This window comes from Hippocampus zosterae, chromosome 15, assembly GCF_025434085.1.
Source record: "Hippocampus zosterae strain Florida chromosome 15, ASM2543408v3, whole genome shotgun sequence".
Taxonomy (NCBI): Eukaryota; Metazoa; Chordata; class Actinopteri; order Syngnathiformes; family Syngnathidae; genus Hippocampus; species Hippocampus zosterae.
This window is the reverse complement of record NC_067465.1, coordinates 16122085-16142388: the sequence shown is the minus strand read 5'-3', so window position 1 is coordinate 16142388 and position 20304 is coordinate 16122085. Positions and strand designations below refer to the sequence as shown.

At 42.2% G+C, this 20304-nt stretch overlaps 1 protein-coding gene across 7 annotated transcripts in view; it reads right to left on the bottom strand.

Annotated features, from left to right (window-relative positions):
* mib1 (MIB E3 ubiquitin protein ligase 1) overlaps positions 1-20304 on the bottom strand; it is a 79823-nt gene that overhangs the window by 11484 nt on the left and 48035 nt on the right. For all 7 annotated transcript variants that reach the window (XM_052088404.1, XM_052088405.1, XM_052088406.1 and 4 more), the window contains exons 13-15: positions 9558-9690; positions 1546-1632; positions 1129-1287 (exon numbers count right to left, since the gene is read on the bottom strand). In XM_052088404.1, the coding sequence (XP_051944364.1) occupies positions 1129-1287; positions 1546-1632; positions 9558-9690 (379 nt within the window). The remainder of the gene's footprint in view (positions 1-1128; positions 1288-1545; positions 1633-9557; positions 9691-20304) is intronic.

Here is a 20304-nt window from a genome sequence, read left to right as displayed (position 1 = left end):
TGCACCGCTGAACTACACCGTCACTGTCAGACGAACACAGAGAAACTCCACCCGCTCTATTTATATGGAAGCGGAACACTGTAACCTTCCGCACAAAATAGTTCCAAACAAGTAACAATCGCGTCAGTGGCATACACCGTATACCTGTATAATACAGGTAACTTTGGTCTTGTCAGTGGAGCAATCTGGCAACTTTTTAAAAGTAAACTTTCCATTCATAAACTCTTTAAGTATCCGTTTTCGGTGTCTCGCGCTGCCATGGCTGGCAAAACAAACGTGCGTGGACCTATGCAGCGCGCTTGTTGTTTTGTTTTTGGTTTATTTATAGAGCAATCCGCTGTGACGTGTGCCGTGTTAATCTCGCGAGAAAAAATTTAATCCCGTTGAAATTCATTTAAATTAATGCCAATAAAAACGCGCTAAACTGAAAGCTCTACTTATTTTGTATAACACTGAATTTTAAAACATTTATTCATACAACATATAAAAGTAGCATTTCGTGTAAACTGGCAGTAGGCCAATAGGTCAATAGATTTTAAGTTTACAAACCAGTATCCTGTCACCCTCCAATAATAATTTTTTTGTCATTGTAAAGTTCTAGTTGTAAGTAGTCCTCACGACCTTTTTTAGGTGGAAATACACCTGTAACCGGGGCATATGACAGTTTATTCAAAATATATTGCTTTCAATTGGATCTTTGAAAGACCAAGAAATCATTGCCTGTATTTGAGCATGTTGACAAAAAGGATCGAAGAAAACCACTTTTAGGTTCATCTCAGCAAATTAGAATGTCAAAAAGTCTATTTATTTCAGTAGTTCAATTCAAAAAGTTATACTCATATAGTGAATCTATAAACACAGGGGAAAATAATTTTCAGGTCAATCAGTACCTACTTTACACGTTAAAAATCATTTTGACTGTTTTATACAGGATTAAAATTTCTCAAGATGGTGAATCTGGGGTTTTATTGGCTCTTAATGTGTATTAAACAAATGATCCAAAATAAAATCAAAAAGTGTCCTTTGTATTGACCGAAAGACCAAATTGTTCATAAGATTTGAATTTATTGAGGCGAACCGGTAATTAAAAAAAAAAAAAAAAAAAAAAAAAAAAACATGACTCTATACCGTGTTCTTGGAGGGCTCCCAAGGCTCCACTTTGCTGACGTCCTGCATATCCTGGAGTTGCCGCAACTGGGACAGCGTGTGGTGTCGCAGTGCCTCGTGGAGCGGCGTGTCCCCGTCCTTGTCCTGCACATCGAGCTTGGCCTCGGCTCGCACCAACAGCTTCCGCGCAAGCGTGTCGAGGATCAAATGATACATCGTAAATGCCATAAAGGGGGTTTACACATTGCGCCTGGCACAGTACTGCACATTACTTTTGAATGTCCCTTTTTTATTGAATCCACAAGATGGCAGTGTTGTAAATTTAATGCAAGAAGATATACTGTATACAGTATGTTCTGGCATAGCATTACTGTCGTGTGACTTACTGCATTCGCTATAACACATGAGGAATGAGGAAGAACAAGTGTGCAGTCTTACTCTGACAATCTGGGTGTGCTGACGCTCTACAGCCAGGTGTAAGGCTGTCTGCTGGTTTACGTTCTGGATGTCCAAGCTGGCGTTGCCCTGAGAACCACACAAGAAAAATAACAAGGAACGACACAAATGGATGAATAAATTTCCATGAATATGCAACAGATAAATAACAGATGTCCATAAATTGATTGAGATGAAAGTGGACTTTCCTGAAAATCACGGGAAAAAAATTGTTGGAGATTAATTTGATGAGAAACACAAGAGACTAAATTGTCTCTTGTGTTGTTTATATATATATATATATATATATATATATATATATATATATATATATATATATATATATATATATATATATATATGGTATAGCAAGACAGATTTTGTTTTTCAGCTGAAATGCTGTAACGATTGACTTGGGGTGGGGGCCGGGGGGCGCAGCCCCCCTGAAGCTGAGAGGTTTGCAGTGAAATGAAAGTACAATTGAATGCAAAAAAGGACAGAAAAATGAAACAATCGGCAAATTTAATATAATTAACTCACTTTTTTTTCACCAAAGTTTTCTCACCGTCTTCAGTCACTATTTACACACCAGAGTACACTATTTACACACTATTTACAAGTCAGTTTATCAGTTTTAATTCAACAACTTCCTTCTTTTGGCAGCCAGCTGTGTCAATCTTTGAACAGCTTTCCTCTTCAGTTCCTGTTGGTGAGATTTTCATGCTGCCATGTCCTTGTCTTTCATGCAGTCTCTGGCCTTGACACTTGAGACAGCTTCAGATGCAGCCAGTGAACGTTTCTCCACACGTTTCTTCTCGTCAGCTGCAGCTTTGGCCTAGTCTTCTTTCTGCATCTTGGCAGCCCCTCTAATATTCACCCACAGATTTCTGTCAACTGGTGTGTGCAGAACATCCCTTTTCTTGAAGTGTTACAGGGCAGTTGTACTTCTTGCCTTCAATCCATACTTAACTGAATGGATGGCATTGAAGGTTTTGGTGTCCATTCATGTGCTCTTGCAATCCACAATATCCCTCATCAAATTGAATGAGCCTTCCACCATTGGACCATGGAAGCATGTCAGCACAGTCAGGACCATCTTGGAGAGAGCAGGATACTTGACTGCAGTCCACCACTTGTCAATGGACATCAAGTTCGGATCAGGTAAGGAGCTGTCCGCTTGATACCTGTGAACCTCCAAAGAGATCTGTGATGCTTCTTCCTCTGTCAGGAAACTCTTGCAAGCATTCCTCCGGTTTTTCAGATACCTGGTAGTTAGATGGTGACCCCTGGCACATGGATCCCCAGCTGAAACCGATCTCAGGAAGAGGTTATCCAGAGTAAGTCTTTTTTGTAGATGTTGCGCACACTTGATGTACGCATCAGATGCCTTTGTCCAGAAAGTTCTTGACAGTTGCAGAGTCTCTCTCCTTTTGCAGCATTTCTTCTGCTGCAAGGCCAAGAAACACGTTTTTGAGATCTAACAATTGCTCCTCGCCTTTATCAAGCTTGATGGTCTTCAATTGTTCGGATGACAATCTTGCCAGAAATTCAGGCTTCATGAAGCACGCAAGAAAGCTTTTCATGAGTTCTTCTTGTTTGTCATGAAGGATGTGTATTTGGGGGGACTTGCTCTGGAATAGAAGAACATAGTCTTTCAGGAGTCTGAGTACGGCCAGGTAGAAGGAACTGGTCAAATCAGTCATTTTGGACTTGACAATGATCTTTTCCACTATCCTCTCTTTCCTACTTCGACCATCTTGTGTCATATTCTTGTTTTACATTGTCTCCCAAATTTCCTTATCTCTTTCTTTGCCATCTGAAGAGACCCCACGTTCACTCAAAATCTGCATGATAGGACTCTTGTACAAGGCACGATCTTCAAGGGACATGAAGATCGAAGTACATGACCCTAAATGCATCCATCATGACCATGTTTGGGGCAGTCACATCATAACAGGAGAGCCATTCGTGAGAGAGAAACCTCAAGGGAGTGGTGAAGGGAATTGACATAATTTCACAAATCTCTCTCAAGAGTAGTTTCAGATCGGCAGACCATTTGATTTCGTTTTGAAGATCTGTTGCTAAACTTTCAACCCAGCCATCGAATGGTTCACAAAACGTCCGACAAGCATTATGGACATAATGGCAGGAATCTCCATTGATGTCCAGAAGCTGAGGAGCCTTTTACTTCCTAATCTTCACTTCCAATCCATTTTTGGCACCTCTCATCAAAGAACAAGAATCTGAGAGAAGGGAAACCAGGTTTTCCCAAGGTATATTGTTGTCATCGAAGATCTTCTCAATAGCAGAAAACACACTGATCATGTCCACTTGATAGAGCTCAACTGACTGCAGGTGCTCAACCACAATACCGCCCTGTTTCATGGATAGATAACTGACCAGAATGGCCAATATCCTCTTGTCAGCATTGCTGGTGCTTTCATCAATATTAAGAGAAAATGGCCCACTACGCAGTTCTGAATTGTCTCATCTTTAAAGGTTTTTCCCACTCCATGTGTCATTTTGTAGGATACTGTTTTCCTTTCAAGTTTCACATTACTGAGCGCTCTTGGGTCTTTCACTAGCTCCTTTGCAGTATGGATAATAACAGGCGGCAATGACAAGGGAAGGCTATGCTCAGCAAGAACTCCAAGAACCAGTGCCTGAAAAAAATTTAACTCCATTAAAGAAATGTCTTTGCAAGAGAATTCATTCATGTATCTTATTGAACATTCAGAATTTAAATCAATCATTATATATTCATTGATATATTAGAAATTGGGAAATGAAACACAATATGCAGTAAGATTTTTTTAAAAGATGAAAACAATTGCATTCGTTGAACTGAGCCTCTTTCAGATAAGTGTATATTTATTTACATACTTTATTTATTGATTGCTGGTAGTATTAAACATATTTAATTTACACTGAACCGATTAACATATTAAAGAGTGATATAGTATAGACAGGGTTGATGACAAGAATTAATCACAATAAATGAAGTAAATGTTTAGTAAGATATTAGTTTGTGACACAAATACAGAGGGTGATTTGTTAATATTTTTACAGTGAGTTATGAAGCAAGACCATAACCATATGTAACTTGAAATCGCCAAGATTTTCTACACAAATTAGAAGTTAGTGCAGTCAGGCAACAAATTGGAAAGCATCGACACATGATACAGTCAACTTGAAAAACACAGTCAAAATACTACATTCAAATATTACAATCATACTCACTTTGTGTTCCTGAAACATGCAGTTAATCATTTTGATGATATCATGCATTCAAATGCAGGGAAAAAAAAAAAATCAACATTTTAACAACATTCCTTAGCCCTAAGATGATACAATTTATTATGCATAACCGTGCTTTATTATCCAAGACAAAACGTGAATTATCAATATAAATATAAAACGCAAATAAAAACAAAGAAATGTTATCATGCTGTTGCTACAAATGCATACCAAATAAAATTGCAAATATCATCCTCGTATATTTGAATAAAAAGATACATACCTCGGAGTGTACCTGTCTATCGGCAAGGGGTGTCAGTGGAGAAAATTCGTTGCTTGGTTCAGCCAAAGTACCCCAGTGCGTAACATCTTTCGTTGTATCCGCTGACGAAGTTTGTTTGGAAAATGCCGATCCAGAAGAATAATTGCTCCATCGAATGGCGATTTTGTCGGCATGTTTTTTCACTTTTGTTGCATGATCTGTCATTGCCTCGCATCCACGGGAGCCATAGTTAATCAAGTCACTACAATACACACTATAAGCTTCGTCTGGTTTCTCCAAAAATTGTCCAAGAGCTTCGGTAACTTAGTCGAACTTGGAACCAATTTTAACCTTTCCAGTAACTTTTCTCTCAAGCCAGCCCCATCACAATTTATTCTTGACATATGAGTAAATTTCTAGGATTGAAGACTCCTGATCTTTCATCAAAAATCTCATAATTACGCTCAAAACAATCCCAGAACAATGAATTTGCAAGACGGACAGGCCGCCATGAATCAGGTAAAAAAAAATGTTACATGCAATTTGATTGGTCCAATCGCTGGTAGTTAACTAATCGCTGGGCCGTGTACAATCGAGCCAAGACTTCCGCAACAAATAATGCTTCCAATGATCTGATTAGTTGAAGCTTTCATACACGTCCAATCGCAGGGCTGTTTACAATCGGAAGATGGAAAGACTGATCAGGAGAGCTTGTGAAAACTCGACGATAAGGTCGAATTTTACTCCCCTAAAATTTTCTCAACGGATTTAGACAATTCACGAAAATAATCAATTTAAGAAATAAAACGGCGGAAAATTGCCATCCCGGATGATTTTTATATACAGTATAAAAAAAAATCCTCATCTCACCCCTCAGGTGGTGTCCGTCCCTCATTCAGCTCGGGTCCTCGACAAGAGGCCAGGAAGCTTGAGGGTTCTGCGCAGTATCCTGCTAGCCCTCTCTAGCCACTGATGGGACTTCTTGAGATCGGCCACTTCAGTTATGGTCCGGTGGTAAATCCCGTGTAGGGGCTTGTCCTCCCATGATGGGCCCTCTTCCAGCGCCTCATCTTCTGTTCTCCATTGTCTGAGACATTCTCTGAGTACGTCATCAGTTGGAGCCTTCTCCTTGGAGCCTTCTCCTTGATGTATTCATGGAACTTGGATGTTTCATCCTGGACAGTGGCTCTCACACTCACTAGTCCCCGGCCTCCTTCCTTTCGGCTTGCGTACAGTCTCAAGGTGCTGGATTTGGGATGGAACCCTCCATGCATGGTTAGGAGCTTTCGGGTCTTAACGTCCGTGGTCTGAATCTCTCCTGCAGGGTATCTGATCACTGGCAGGGCATAGCTGTTTATTGCCCGGGTATTATTCTTGCCATTGAGCTGGCTTCTTAGGACTTGCCTCACTCGCTGGAGGTATTTGGCTGTAGCCGCTTTCCTCCAGCATGGATGCCTGAAGGACAGCACAGAGGCACTCATCCTGGCTGCTCAGGAGCAGGCCCTGAGCACCAGAGCCATTGAGGTCCAGATATACCACACCAGACAAGACCCAAGGTGTAGGTTGTGCAAAGAGGCACCTGAGACGATCCAACACATAACTGCAGAGTGTAAGATGCTGGCAGGGAAAGCCTACATGGAACACCATAAGCAGGTGTCTGGCATAGTCTACCGTAACATCTGTGCGAAGTATGGACTGGAAACCCCAAGGTCAAAATGGGAAACACCTCCGAAGGTGGTGGAGAATGACAGAGCGAAGATCCTGTGGGAGTTCCAGATCCAGACTGACAAGATGGTAATGGTGAACCAACGAGATATCGTGATCATAGATAAAGGGCATAGGAAAGCCACTGTAGTGGATGTAGTGGTCCCAAGTGATGGAAACATCAGAAAGAAGGAACACGAGAAACTCGAGAAATACCAAGGGCTGGAGAGCGCCTGGAAGATAAATGTGACAGTCGTGCCTGTGGTGGTCGGAGCACTCGGGGCAGTGACCCCCAAACTAGATGAGTGGTTGCAACAAATCGGGAACAACATCGGACATCTCAGTCCAGAAATGTGCAGTGCTGGGAACAGCAAGTCAAGTCAAGTCAAGTCAACAGTATTTATAGAGCACTTTCAAACAGCCATCGCTGCATACAAAGTGCTGTACATGGAGCGATTTAACATACACAATAAACAGTGAGACGAATCACTTGATTTCAGCCTCTCAACAGTAAATATGCTCAGATGAATGTAATCCATTATGAAAGCAGACTGATTATTATATCTTTTGTGCTTAAGCAAAATAAGACATGAGCAAAACTGCTTTTTTGGAAAACAATGAGTGAACCAGTAACTGGTTCTGTTTCAAAAAGATGGGTGAGAACAATGGGTGAGAATCCCTCTCATGTCATTGCTTAGTTGTTCAGTTATTTCTTCTTAATCACAAAACAATACCAAAGTAATATCAGTAATCTATATATATATATATATATATTGCGCGTCGTCCCGCACGCGGTCTGTCCTTCCGTCTGTCCCTTTTCAAAACGTACCTACTTCACCGCGCCGCTGCGCGCCGCCACTGCGCGCCGCCACTGCGCGCCGCTCAGGCAGTGGCTCACTACGATCGCGCGGGCATCTTAGCGAAAAAATGTTGTCTACCCACAAGCATTGCAATGAAATTGTTAGTTATTTAGTAGAGCTAAACATCTCTTTATTTTCGCGATAAGCAATGAAGATGAACAAAATGTTGAACCAAGCAACAACACTTTTGTGGGCCGAAGGCCCACCTTACCAGCCTTCCGCAGGAACTAGCTGATGAGCCGCCCGGAGGGCGGCGAACCAGCTAGTTGGTTAATAATCAGGAAGATTTTGGGATTAATCTACCAAATGACGTATTCTAAAAATAGTCGATAGTGACAGCCCGATACGCAACCTGCTGTTGGCTGTCGAGCGGTCCAAGCGTGTACCTAACCCCTCACCTCCAAACCGGACAGGATACACGCTCCAGCTCACAATTAAGCCAAATGAGGACATGTGCTTTAGAAGATATATGGAAAAATGGATTTCTTTCAAATAGGACTGTGACGTCAGACTACAGTTCAATATCAGCTTCTATTACCATTACACTTGTTCGGGAAACCTTGCGTGTGTCTCCTGTTTTTCATTTGACTATTGAGGAATATTTTGCCAAATATGCATTCCAAAAAACATGTGTGGCAGGCTGATTGAACACTCTAAATTGTCCCTAGGTGTGAGTGTGAGTGCGAATGGTTGTTCGTTTCTGTGTGCCCTGCGATTGGCTGGCAACCGATTCAGGGTGTCCCCCGCCTACTGCCCGAAGACAGTTGGGATAGGCTCCAGCACCCCCCGCGACCCTAGTGAGGATCAAGCGGCTCGGAAGATGAATGAATGAATGAATGAATCTTTGAAGGTTGAACTATAAGCATTTTCATCCATTTACAGTTTATCCTCACAAGGGTCGTGGGGAGTGCTGGAGCCTATCCCAGCCGTCTTCGGGCAGTACGCGGGGGGCCAGTACCAGTTGCCAGCCAATTACAGGGCACACAGAGACGAACAACCATCCACGCTCACACTCACACCTCGGGACAATTTAGTGTGTTCAATCGGCCTGCCATGCATGTTTTTGGAATGTGGTCGGAATCCAGAGTACCCGGAGAAAACCCAAGCAGGCACAGGGAGAACATGCAAACTCCACACAGGAAGGCCGGAGCCAGGATCGAACCCACAGCATCTGCACTGTGAGTCCGACGCGCCAACCACTGGAACACCGGGCCGCCCAACTATAAACACGCAAAAAATAAATTTTTGATTGATGAAAAATAGCCAAAACACTCATGGTCCATGCACCATAACAGAACCTTCTGTTTCTTTAACCTTGTCTGTCAAGGTTAAAGAAGGAAAGAAAGAAACCCCCAAGAAGGGCAAACGGGCTAGGTGTAAAAATAAATAGAACTAAATAAAATACAATGTGTGCTTGTTACTCCCAAAATTGCAAACTGCTCAGCTGAGAAGATGTGCTAATGATTGTGATCAGTTTGCTAATTAATTCTGCAAGAAATAAGACTGGCTGGCTGGGTGGCTGGGGGAATCTGCAGTGCGCCCTGCATGAGCGCTAAAGAAGAAGGCTGAAGCATCGCTGTGAAACAGCCCATTGCGGAGAATTATGGGGAGTGGGGGTGGTGAGGTTTCCAAGCGAATGTGGGGTACATTGCAGCTATATTCCTGCTGAACACCATATCCTAAATAACCCAGTTGCTGCTTCGTCAGGTGACTTCTGGAGCAAACCCCTGTATGTCTTAAACAAAGGGGGGAAGGAGGCGGTGAAGCTACGATTGCATGCAGAGGAGAGTACACGGCCTTAAAGAACACCCCTGGAGGCCCCGCAAACCATATGGATTCAATTAAAAAAAAAGTGACCTAGAACACGGCGGCTGGCTGCCGAGAGCGCAGTTGCCGCATCTTTTGTCAAGCACTGAAATGAGCAAGAGGCCCAGTGGCTCGCTCATCATTACCTGATGAACCAACAGCTCTGCCACCTCCACATGGTTGTTGAGGGCCGCCAGGTGCAGTGCCGTGTAGCCGTCGTCCTTCTTCTCGTCCACGATCCAGGGCCGAGGCAGTTTGGATAGCAACACACGCATCGCACTGCAGAGAGACGAGGGAAAAAAAAGGAACGGTGAGTAGACGAATTAAGGGAAAGCGCTCAAATCAATTGGGCAAAAGGTCTCAATTAATGATCGGAAATGTCAAAATTAATCCAGCCGCGTCTAAATATTAAACGGCAGGGATCGATTGGTGATGTAAACAAAAAGTTTGCAAGTTTTGAACATCAGATACACAGCATGATCCATTTACACTGCATTCCATTTTCATACATGGCTAAAAGCGCATTTAATCAACTTAAAGGACGAGTGGCTCTCCCAGCAGCGCCATTATTTACAGCTCGCACGAAGATTAATCAGGGCCGTCTGATGACAACTGTCACATTTCCATAATAAAAAAATGTTTTCCAGGCAAAGTATTCCATACAAATATGCAGCAAAATGACAGATTTAGTCCAGGAGACATAAATCTATGCTTTCACAGCTCTCACTGGATGCTGTACGCGTACGTTTAATATTTCAAAATGTTTCCACGGATCTGTGTTACCCGCTTCTTATGACAAACACATTTATGAGGTGCTCATGTTCGAAACGACAACTCGCAATGCCATGAAGCAATGCATTGATATTTTACGCTGAAATCACCATAAGTCACAGTATAACGGCTTGATTTTGATCCTGGTTCAGCCCAAAAACGTACTTTTAATGTCCATAGGATTCAAGGTCGTCGGCGGTCAGTTTATTGTTGCAGGCGGTTTATTATCAAAACAAATAATGGCTATCAGCTCTCGTCTTTAAATTGAGTGAATGGCGAGGGGTGGCGGGGGTGGGGGGGTCAGAGGCGAAAGACAGTCCTGGTAGCCAATGAAATCACCACCATATTATTATTGGTCTGATTCTTTAATATCTATTATCTACAAGTGTTTTTCATTCAAATATTGACTAACAATTACATTTTGAGTTTCGGAGTGCGGCAAAATTAACTAGTCTGCACAGCAGTGTAAGAATACCTTGTCAGGCCACATAAGACACGTTCAGTTGCGGCCAAACTTACGATTTTCCATTTGTTTTTTTCATATGGTCTTATAGGATCTAGAAGTGTTTTCAGTAGAAATATTTATAGCATGATGTGTTGAGGTTATGCACGGCGAGTGACAAATTACTTTTTTGTGAACTAACAGGCTATTTTGACAGCTCCATAAGAGAGGTCGGCAATGTACAACTGGTGGGCCACTTACCAGCAAATGTTATCCAGACCGCCATTCAATTGTTAAAATGAATAAAAACTCAGAGGAGTCTTGTCTTCAAAAAATTCAAAAAATAGAGTACCAACATTTTGATGTTATGAGGTAATGAATGTTGCACAGTGAACTAGTGAGCACAGCAATACGGAGTCATGTGGGACAAGAAGGCAGATTTGGCTACTTTCATATACTTGATACGTTTCATTTGATTGTTTTATATTTAGAATCTTAAAGTGCTTTGCATAAGAATATTTACTCTAATTATGACATCACATCTGCCTTAGCATAACTGATGGTGATAGACCAAAATGAATAGTACAAATGTATGCACAAATTCTGCTTAGGCTGACAAAAGGATGGAATCCCATTGTAAACAGAAGACACCCCATACCTGTAAAAAAATGACAACATAAAGCTTGCTTTTATTTATTTTTTAACAATTATAATTTTTTTTTTTTTTTTTTAAACAAAATGGAAATCCGGAGAGCAGCCCTGTTTCACTCCAGAAAAAAGGGGAAAGCCGTTTGCTGCTTTTTGTGACCCACCAAAGTGTCCCTCATCGGGAGGCAAAATCAATATTGTTTACACGCTGCGCTTTAACTTAAGTGCCCTGATGTGGTATGAAGGGGAGGCGGTTGCTTCTGCTCAACTGAAGGTCATTTGGAGGGTGCGTGCACACCGCAAAACTGAGTAAAATGAACGAAGACGCACTGTTATAAATAAAACCATAGACAGTAAACTTCGAATGACAACAACTTAGTTACAATGCATTGCAGCTTGAAGTCACTCTCTACATACCGCAAGACTTTATGTTTGAATCTGAAAACAAATGAACACGAAATAAAAAATGACTCATCCAATGTAGAGGGAAGGGTGTGATTGTGCAATTTGAAGGGCTGAGTATTTTGCCCAAAGAAGGTGTGAAATTTAATTTAAAATGACAAATCTAAGTAAAAGACTGGTAGGATCACACTGATCCCATTTGTGGGTAAGAACACGCTCTACCTTCAATAAGCATTAAAACGGCCAGGACAGGAGTAACACTTGTGACCTTGATTAGTGCCCAAGAATCATGCAGAACATATCTTTGAACTGCGGCGTTCTTATTCTTTTACTCTTCAATATAGCCAAGTAGTCCTTATGTGTGCTGTTTATGATGGAGGGTCCGTACGCAGGGGACACACGGGTGATTGGGGGAGGGGCAGACAGGATAGTCAATGAAAAATGAAAGAAATTCAAGGATGACATGTTTGCCGAGGTAATCAGGATGGTGGGCTTTTGCCTCATCAGCATGACCACTCAAGGGGCCGGCACAAGGAATTTCTGTGCGGACATGTAGCTGCTGTACTGCTGCAGTGATGAACAGTGCAGCATTGCTCTCTCTTTCTCTCTCTCTCTCTCACTCACCCCTATTGCACCTGCATTGCTTGCAGCCATCTTCAACTATTTAATGCAGAGGCGCGCCGCTTAAACGCGATGGCAACCGCGCCCCTCCCGCCTCATCAGACATTCACCACACATCGCCTTTGTTACAGAGAACTATTTGCTCTCCTACTGTAGATTTAACCTCTCATGTGGAGGAGGGGGACACTTTTGACTAATTCAATCTGCCGAGCTTCCTCCGGAAAGGAGTTTCTTACTCCGGGACTTAGACAAGCAAATTATGCAAGAAAAGACCGTGTCACGTTAGAGTGTCGCTTGAAGCTAAAACATGAAAGCCATTCTGAGTGCTTGTACATTACACTTCTTTAGTCAGCTTTGACCGAAAAGACATGATTAAACTGTAAATCCGTACACTCAAATACCAATGGTGAAGGCGACGTTCCGTTTTACCCAAATTCACCGGTGCTATTCCTTGTGACTTAGTAGTACTTAATGGGGGCTTTTTTGTGAAAGAAATTCATTTTGTAAGGCATGGTGTCTTAGGCCAGCCACACACCGAGTGACACAGCGGAACACAATTGAAGTGGACCATCGACATCGCATTCACCTCCTCTCCACACAACAAGACATTAAGCACTGCAAATCTACCATTGCAAGGAAAAAAAAAAAAAAAACAACACAAACGCAGACGCACAGTAGTCTAAGGTGTATAATGGATGGCCATTATAAATGCATTGGGAGCTATATTTATTTGAAGCCCCCAAATTCCTGAAAAACTGCTCATCAACCGCCAGTCAGTGGTTTCCACATAAAAAACAGGTTTGCTCCACCCCAAAAAGCAAGCAATAAAATAAATCAATGTTATTTAAAAAAATCATCATAAAGATCAGCAAATAGGTGACACACACACACATGCGCACACGCACACACACACACACACACACAGACACACACACACACACACACACACACACACACACACACACACACACACACACACACACACACACACACACACACACACACACACACACACACACGCAAACTCTGGACTGTTTGCCCGTCATTCAAAAATGTCACAGAAGAATCATAGTTACCTGAAATGACCTCATACAATGAAGAATTCACATCAAGGGGTTATTAAGCGGTTGATGGATTAATGACATGGATATATTTATTCGTGAGTTGTCCATGCAGACCACAAAACCAGGAAGGGTCTCCATGACAGCAGGAGGCCATGTTTGTTTCTAAGGGCAAAGTGAAAGTGGGTCACCCTGCGAGAGATCTTCACAGGTCCCTCAGGAGCGTGCCACTGAGGAGAACGCTTGTCTCGGGTCTGCAATTTGTCATTGACCAGGACGCCGCTGTTTGTCACCGCATGCCAGACGAGGGAAGCGGCTTTGTGTGCCGGCGTCCCATCCGCCGTCGTGACAACCATCTGTGTGGTCGTCAGTGGCCGATATTAGAAGAGGAAGTGAAGAGTGAAAAATGTGGTCAGGACTGGCACAATCAACATCTCGAGAATAAGGTCGGCATGAAACCATATGGTTACTCTGACATATGAGACGTGGTTGGCATATTTTCAGCCATCAACTATGTCCTCACGCTCGGGAACAATGTCAAAAGATTATTGACAGAGAACTGCCAATCCTGCTTTGGAAAACCAAAAGGGTACAATGAGATTTAAATAAATGAGTCTTGCCATTACGGGGGATTAAGTCTATCAAAACCTTAAACGGAAATAAGCACAAGGCCAAGTTTATAGTTGACCTTGTGGGGAGTAAATAAACAATATCCAAGACAAATTGAGATCCTTCACTGAGCTGTGAAGTGGACTTTGGGAGATGGTTATGTCAAAATATTTACATTTGCTGAACTTAATTGGGCCTGCCTTAGCGTGCCAAGTTAGGCTGTCAATATATTTCTTCCAGAGTTCCTTTGAATGGAAACGTGTCCTTTTGATTGCTGTTCAACTAGGTGTCCAAGAGTATGTTTACACAACAACTTTAACTGCTTGGAGATTGAATGGTCGAGGACAGAGCCAGAATTTACATCTTCCAGCAAAAAAGCATTTCAAATCACATGAGAATGTTTGTGCTGATATCACCGATACGAACAGTAAATGGCACTCTGACCATGACCTCCGATTCCCATGCAGTCAATTCGATATAGCGCCTCACTTCATCAGGGCCATCCCACATAGCCATTGTCTGCACGGCGGTGGACGGAGTAAATAAAGGCGGGCCGCATTTGAATCACCGGTGCAGCACAGGCGCTAGGAGACAAGAACTTGGCGGGCTCCGCTCTGTAGAAGACTTTTCATTACCAGGCTGTGAAGAGAATAATTTCCCCCTACAATGTGACCTTCCCCTGCCGCCGATACCTCAGGCTCCCGGGTTGGTGCGCTTTTATTAGGCATTATTTGCATAAACTGAACGAGTGGTGGTAACGGGGGGCTGATGCGACGAGTGCGTTCCCGGGACATCTTGGTTATCAGTCCATTGTCCGTACCTTGAAGGTTGTTTGCAAGTGGCCAAATAAAATGGCCTGACATCCACGGTACAAGTAGGTGGGGTATGGAAAGGCTAAGCTTTAATTAGCCTTAAATCACCTGGTGCGTTGGGACGTCCTGATTCATTTATGAAGACGGCAGTGGCAAGTCCGAAAGGGCCGATGGCGCGTTAATATCCCATTGGTTCAGGATGGCCCAATTATTCTCTCATGCTACTGTCTTAGCACACTTCACACTCCACAGCTTCAATTTCATTTCTGCACCAGCAATAATGTATAGTGTAGACTATATGGGTATATGTAATGTATGAAATCATATTTGTGATACATGAACAATTCAGTTAAATGGGAAATTTAGCTGGAGATTCTAAACATGATGCTATGATCAAGTTTTACGTTTTCATTGGTTGATTGGCTATATTTAACAACTGATGCTAGAGAGCACAATTTAGTTTAAGGTAGCCACATTTACATCTATTTAAAAACTTAGAATCTTGTTTAGATCAAATTTACCAAGGCCCCGCTTCCACCAAATATGACCGCCAAGACTAGACAATAAGGGTTCACAATTGCATCATTCAGTTAGCTTGCTAGCTTTGCGTACACCCATATAAGGCATCTTATTTTTGGATGGGACATTGGAATGGCCACTTTAGAGCACCGTGTTGTTGGCTGTGATTGCGTACATACGCGTAAAACAGAGAAAAGGCGGAAGAACCAGTTTTTTTTTTTTTTTTTAAAGTCTGACTTGGTAGCCGGCGTCTGGACTGTGGCTTTGGAATTTGGACAGCATTTGAGAGTAGGAACAAAAGCTTGATTTTAAGGCTTTATGTATGTGATTTTTTTTATGATTTAAATTTGCCAGGCTCGTTACCTATAATCTGGGATGTGTCAAATTTAGAAGTCATTTATTTTCACTTTACAGGCACTATAAAGATTGATTACAGAAGGATGTTTAATCCTGAATGCTCCATTGTCATGAAACTATATTTTATTTCTTGACATGGGGATGGAGTTAATGAAATACACTTGAAAAAAAAAAAAGATCAAAGGATACCCTCCCTTGACTTTTATACGAAGAGCTCTTCATAAGATACTGTACTACAACCCACAGCAATCTAAAGCAAGCTGCTTACAAGTACCTACTCTTGCTGCAATCAAGAATTTGCATTCATGAAACCGAGTCTCTCTGGTCAATATGCACACATTGTGCTCTCTGTTCAAGTATCTCTGATGCCACTCAGATGGGCAGCGTGTCAAAGAATATTGTGCTATTGGTGCATATTCAGTGTTCCCGGTTCTGCTTAGAAACCTGAGCTCATTATTGTACGGGAATTAATTTGAAGAGTCGGATGTTACAGCCTGTGCGGATGTGAACATGACAACGAGAGCCCAAACATGCAAGTCTCTGGCCACGTGGCAAATGCTGTGCATTTGCATTCCTGTCTCTTAATCATTAAGAGGTGAAAATATGCTTTTGGTGAAAGCTGTACTTCCTTAGCCTTGGCATGACTGATGGAAAATACAGAAATTCCAACACTAAGCCCCATTTTGTCCAGCCAGCATCTCACGGGGGCGGTCATCAGCATTCTTTGTGGTGTGCCAGCACGAAATTAGGTCTGAGCATACAGTATGGTGTGAATGTCCGAAGTTTCTTTATTCTTATTATTCTTTGGGGGGCTTTTTCATTCTACAAAAAAAAACTGGATAAAATTTACAAAACTTAGAACAAAAGAAAATACATTTTTGGTATGTCTCGGAAAGATTGTCCTGAGCGATCATGTGGTGTGAGGACTGTGTAGGTGACTTTTCCTTCCAACCCGCATTGAAAAGGGACAGGGCGGAGAATCCAGATAATCCAGATAAGCTACGTTAAAGTTGGATGAGGTTCTACATTTTCCTCGTCTACTGTGTGGAGTATCTAACATTAAAAAAAGCCGCACACTGTGTAATCAGTTCAAATCTACCATGGTCTGAAATGGAGCCAAAAATGACTTGGAAGTGGACGTGAATGAGAACAGAGAAAATAATTGTTGGGATCTAATTCCTTTTTTTGAATGCCACTTTGTGGCCATTTTGGCCACAAGCTTTCGTTATTTCACCGCGCTCACTACATTTTGGACACAAGCTTCTCTTATTCCACACATGTGAAATTATACAGGGTCAGGCAAAATGATCTGACACATTTGTAGGTTAAATAAAAGGCAAATAAAGTAAAGAAACAAAAAGTTTTTATTTTCAAAAAGGACATATACTTCCATTTTGCTTTGTTTCTTTATAATGCGTATTGTTTTTCTTTTCTTTTTCAGTTGCTGCCATGAATTCGACTGCTGAGCTTTGCACTTTCATTGTGTAAACGTTTCTCAAAACAAACGAATCTGTAACTGCAACATGACGAGCGTTCCGTTTGCACTTCAATCTTGGTCGACATGATCCCGTACCAGCTTGAAAGATCTTGTTATAGGTTACCAACTTCAGAGCTACTGGATCTACATTGAAACGAAAATCAAAGGCCGACCTCGTACTGCCAGAACGCCACTTAATTTTTCAAACATAATGAAACAGAATGCAGCAAGAAGAAACAGCATTATATGTACTTTTCGAAAATAAAAACACTTGTTTGTTTCTTCACTTTATTGGACTTTTATTTCACCTACAAATGTGTGAGATCATTTTGCCTGACCCTGTATGTGAAATATGATCCCGACAAGTATACTATATACTATATACTATATACTGTTTCTTGAAACAATGGTAAAGTCGCGCATGTCCAGGATGATGCGATTTTGTGTGACACAGAAGATTGAACGCGCAGTGTAGTCGCCGGGAAGAGGCAGGAGACGCTATGCGGGGACATGGTCAGCACCGAGAGATCCACTCAACATGCTGAACCAAGCATGCTAGGAAGTGCGAGACTTCCCTATTGCTATAAGAGACTTCATAAGGGTGACGTCATTACTCTGATGTGCGTGCAATGCTGTATTCAGGTGCGCCATGGAAAATCGACTTTTCTACTCCCACTCAGTCATACGGGTTTCAGAACCGAAACATGTGAATTGGTGCTTGGGAATACCGACACAAATTGGTCCATATCAAACTTAAATACCAAACAGTGTTCTTTAGTACCCATCCCTCACATAGAAAGTTGTGGCCCTCAAACAAATGAGACTCCCTCGAAAACGATGCAGTCACACATGATGCAACTTTCTCTTTGCGAGCAGAAAAGCAGCTCAAAATTGTAGAAGTGGGAGGTAGCGAACTGGAAGTAGATATCCAAAGTGACACGACAAGTTGCTCCACTTAAGTAAATGGGAAAAATAAGGTTCCTCCTGTGTAAGCAGACAAGGACGCTGTGGCGGAAGCAACTCGGTAATTAGAATCTATTGTTCACAGTGGGAAATAAAGAGGGATCAAAGGGTCTTGTATCAGCAGCAACGCTTCCAGGCCCCTCCCAAAAAAAGAAAAACACTGAGGCAGCAGGCATCATGCACAAAATGTCATGCAGCTAACGTGTTAACTGAGAGAGGGAAATGGAAGCAGAATTAATGCATTGTGTAGATAAGGCGACAAAGAAATTTAATACGTATGACCTACAGAGAGCGTGATGAAAATTTTTCTCTCGCACATTCTACATTAATACCTGCCTGACTGGGACAAATCATGCAAATATTCTCAGCCTGTCTGACCTGTCAGAGTGCATTTAGATGGGACCCGCTCTGACTTTGCCGTCCATATGCGTTACCAAAGTAACGTGGCCTGCATTATTCATCAGTTTAGCTTTTGTTTGGGAGCGCAATGTCGGCCTATAGCCATCTCTCTGTGTACATTAGAATTACTAAAAGCCCACATAACTGTCGAACATTGAAAATATCACCACACAGGATTTTGCACATTAATCGAATTCCATAAAAAAAAAATTAAGAGTTGGTCCCTACACACCACACTAGAATACTGTTCCAAGTGTTTTAACAACTTGATGGAATTAGAATATCTAGAACAGATGTGGGCAAACTACGGCCCGCGGGCCGAATTCGGCCCGCCGAAGGTTTGTCCACAATTAACGTTCGATGTTAATGATTGCATTCATTTCAATTGGACTTGTAATGACAGGCATTTCACCGCCAGGTGGCGTATTGACTTGAAGTTGCAGAACACGGGGAAGTGAGGGGGGGGATCTTTTCGACCACCTAGGACCTCTGTATCGCAGCTATGACCTGTACACGCATACACATACACAACTGGACAATCACACGCGCATACATATCCTTATTATCATCGTCTTCATCGCTCTGATTCTTTTCCCCCGTGGCGTAGTATTATCTGCAGAGCGCATCGGGGACCGTGCAGCTGGTCAGTAAGCTACGTCACGGTCGCCCCCTCCCCCTCCATCCGCCCTCTAATTACATGTTATGTCTTGTGACTTGTTGTAACTGTCATATGCTTATTTATGTGCTTGGGTCTTTTTTATTTAATCCTGGACTTAAATTAACCTCAGAAGAGGATAGTTCGAGCGTGTTTTTCCCCTCTCCCTGTCACGTCGCGCGTCCGCCAGCAGGTGGCGGGTCTTCTCCTCCGCCATTCGGCACACCTGCCCGTAATTTCGGGCTGATTACCCCCCTTTATTTTGAGACTCCGGCAGTCATCTCACTGCCGGAGAATTCCACGCCGCGCCATTGTTCTTTCGCGAAAGTAAAACCTAAATTAATATTACTCATTGCTTCCTAGCCTTTTGGCAATTGTATCGTCGTACCAATTATTGATTGTATTTAAATTATCCCTATAGTCTATTCACATATTCCTCGCTTTTGTTTTCCGCGAGCGTTTTCTGTTGTCACCTTATTTGTGCCCTGGTCCTTATCTGACCAGCGCTTTTTGTTATTCTTCTTGTCGGGTATTTTGTGTTCCGTATTAAAGACTTTTTCTGTTCTTTGACAAGATCTCGTTTTCTGTCTGCTATCTCGGGGATCCACTTCCTTATTTTTTGTTGTGCACGAAGCGATCTGTCAATCGCTTCGGGCACAACGTGACACTCCCTACTCGTTTTCCTTTCTGAACTCTGACTGTAAATTTCCCCATTGCGGGACAAATAAAGGATATCTTAATGTGGCTCTTTGCAGTAAAATAATTTGGCTCTTCGTCCCTGACTGGTTGGCCACGCCTGATGTACATAGGAGAATATAGTTTTTTTTTTTTAACTGCACATACTGGGTTTGGTATCAATATTTAATACTGGTCCATGGATACTGTACACTTCAGAGAAAGCACGATTGACATTTTGTCCCATTGATATGTCATTACAAGAAATGGGAGTCAAAATGGATGTCAAACAAACATGAGGCAGAATCATGTGATTTCTCCCAGCCCGAAAGGTCAGTGATAATAGATAAGTTAAATTCCAAGTATTTTAATATCAATACAGATGATGTTCTTTTGTCAAAATTGTGAAATAACACAATGGTTAAAAGGCAAAGCATATGCGCAAATAAATCCAAATAATTATTCCAGTGCATAAAATTAAT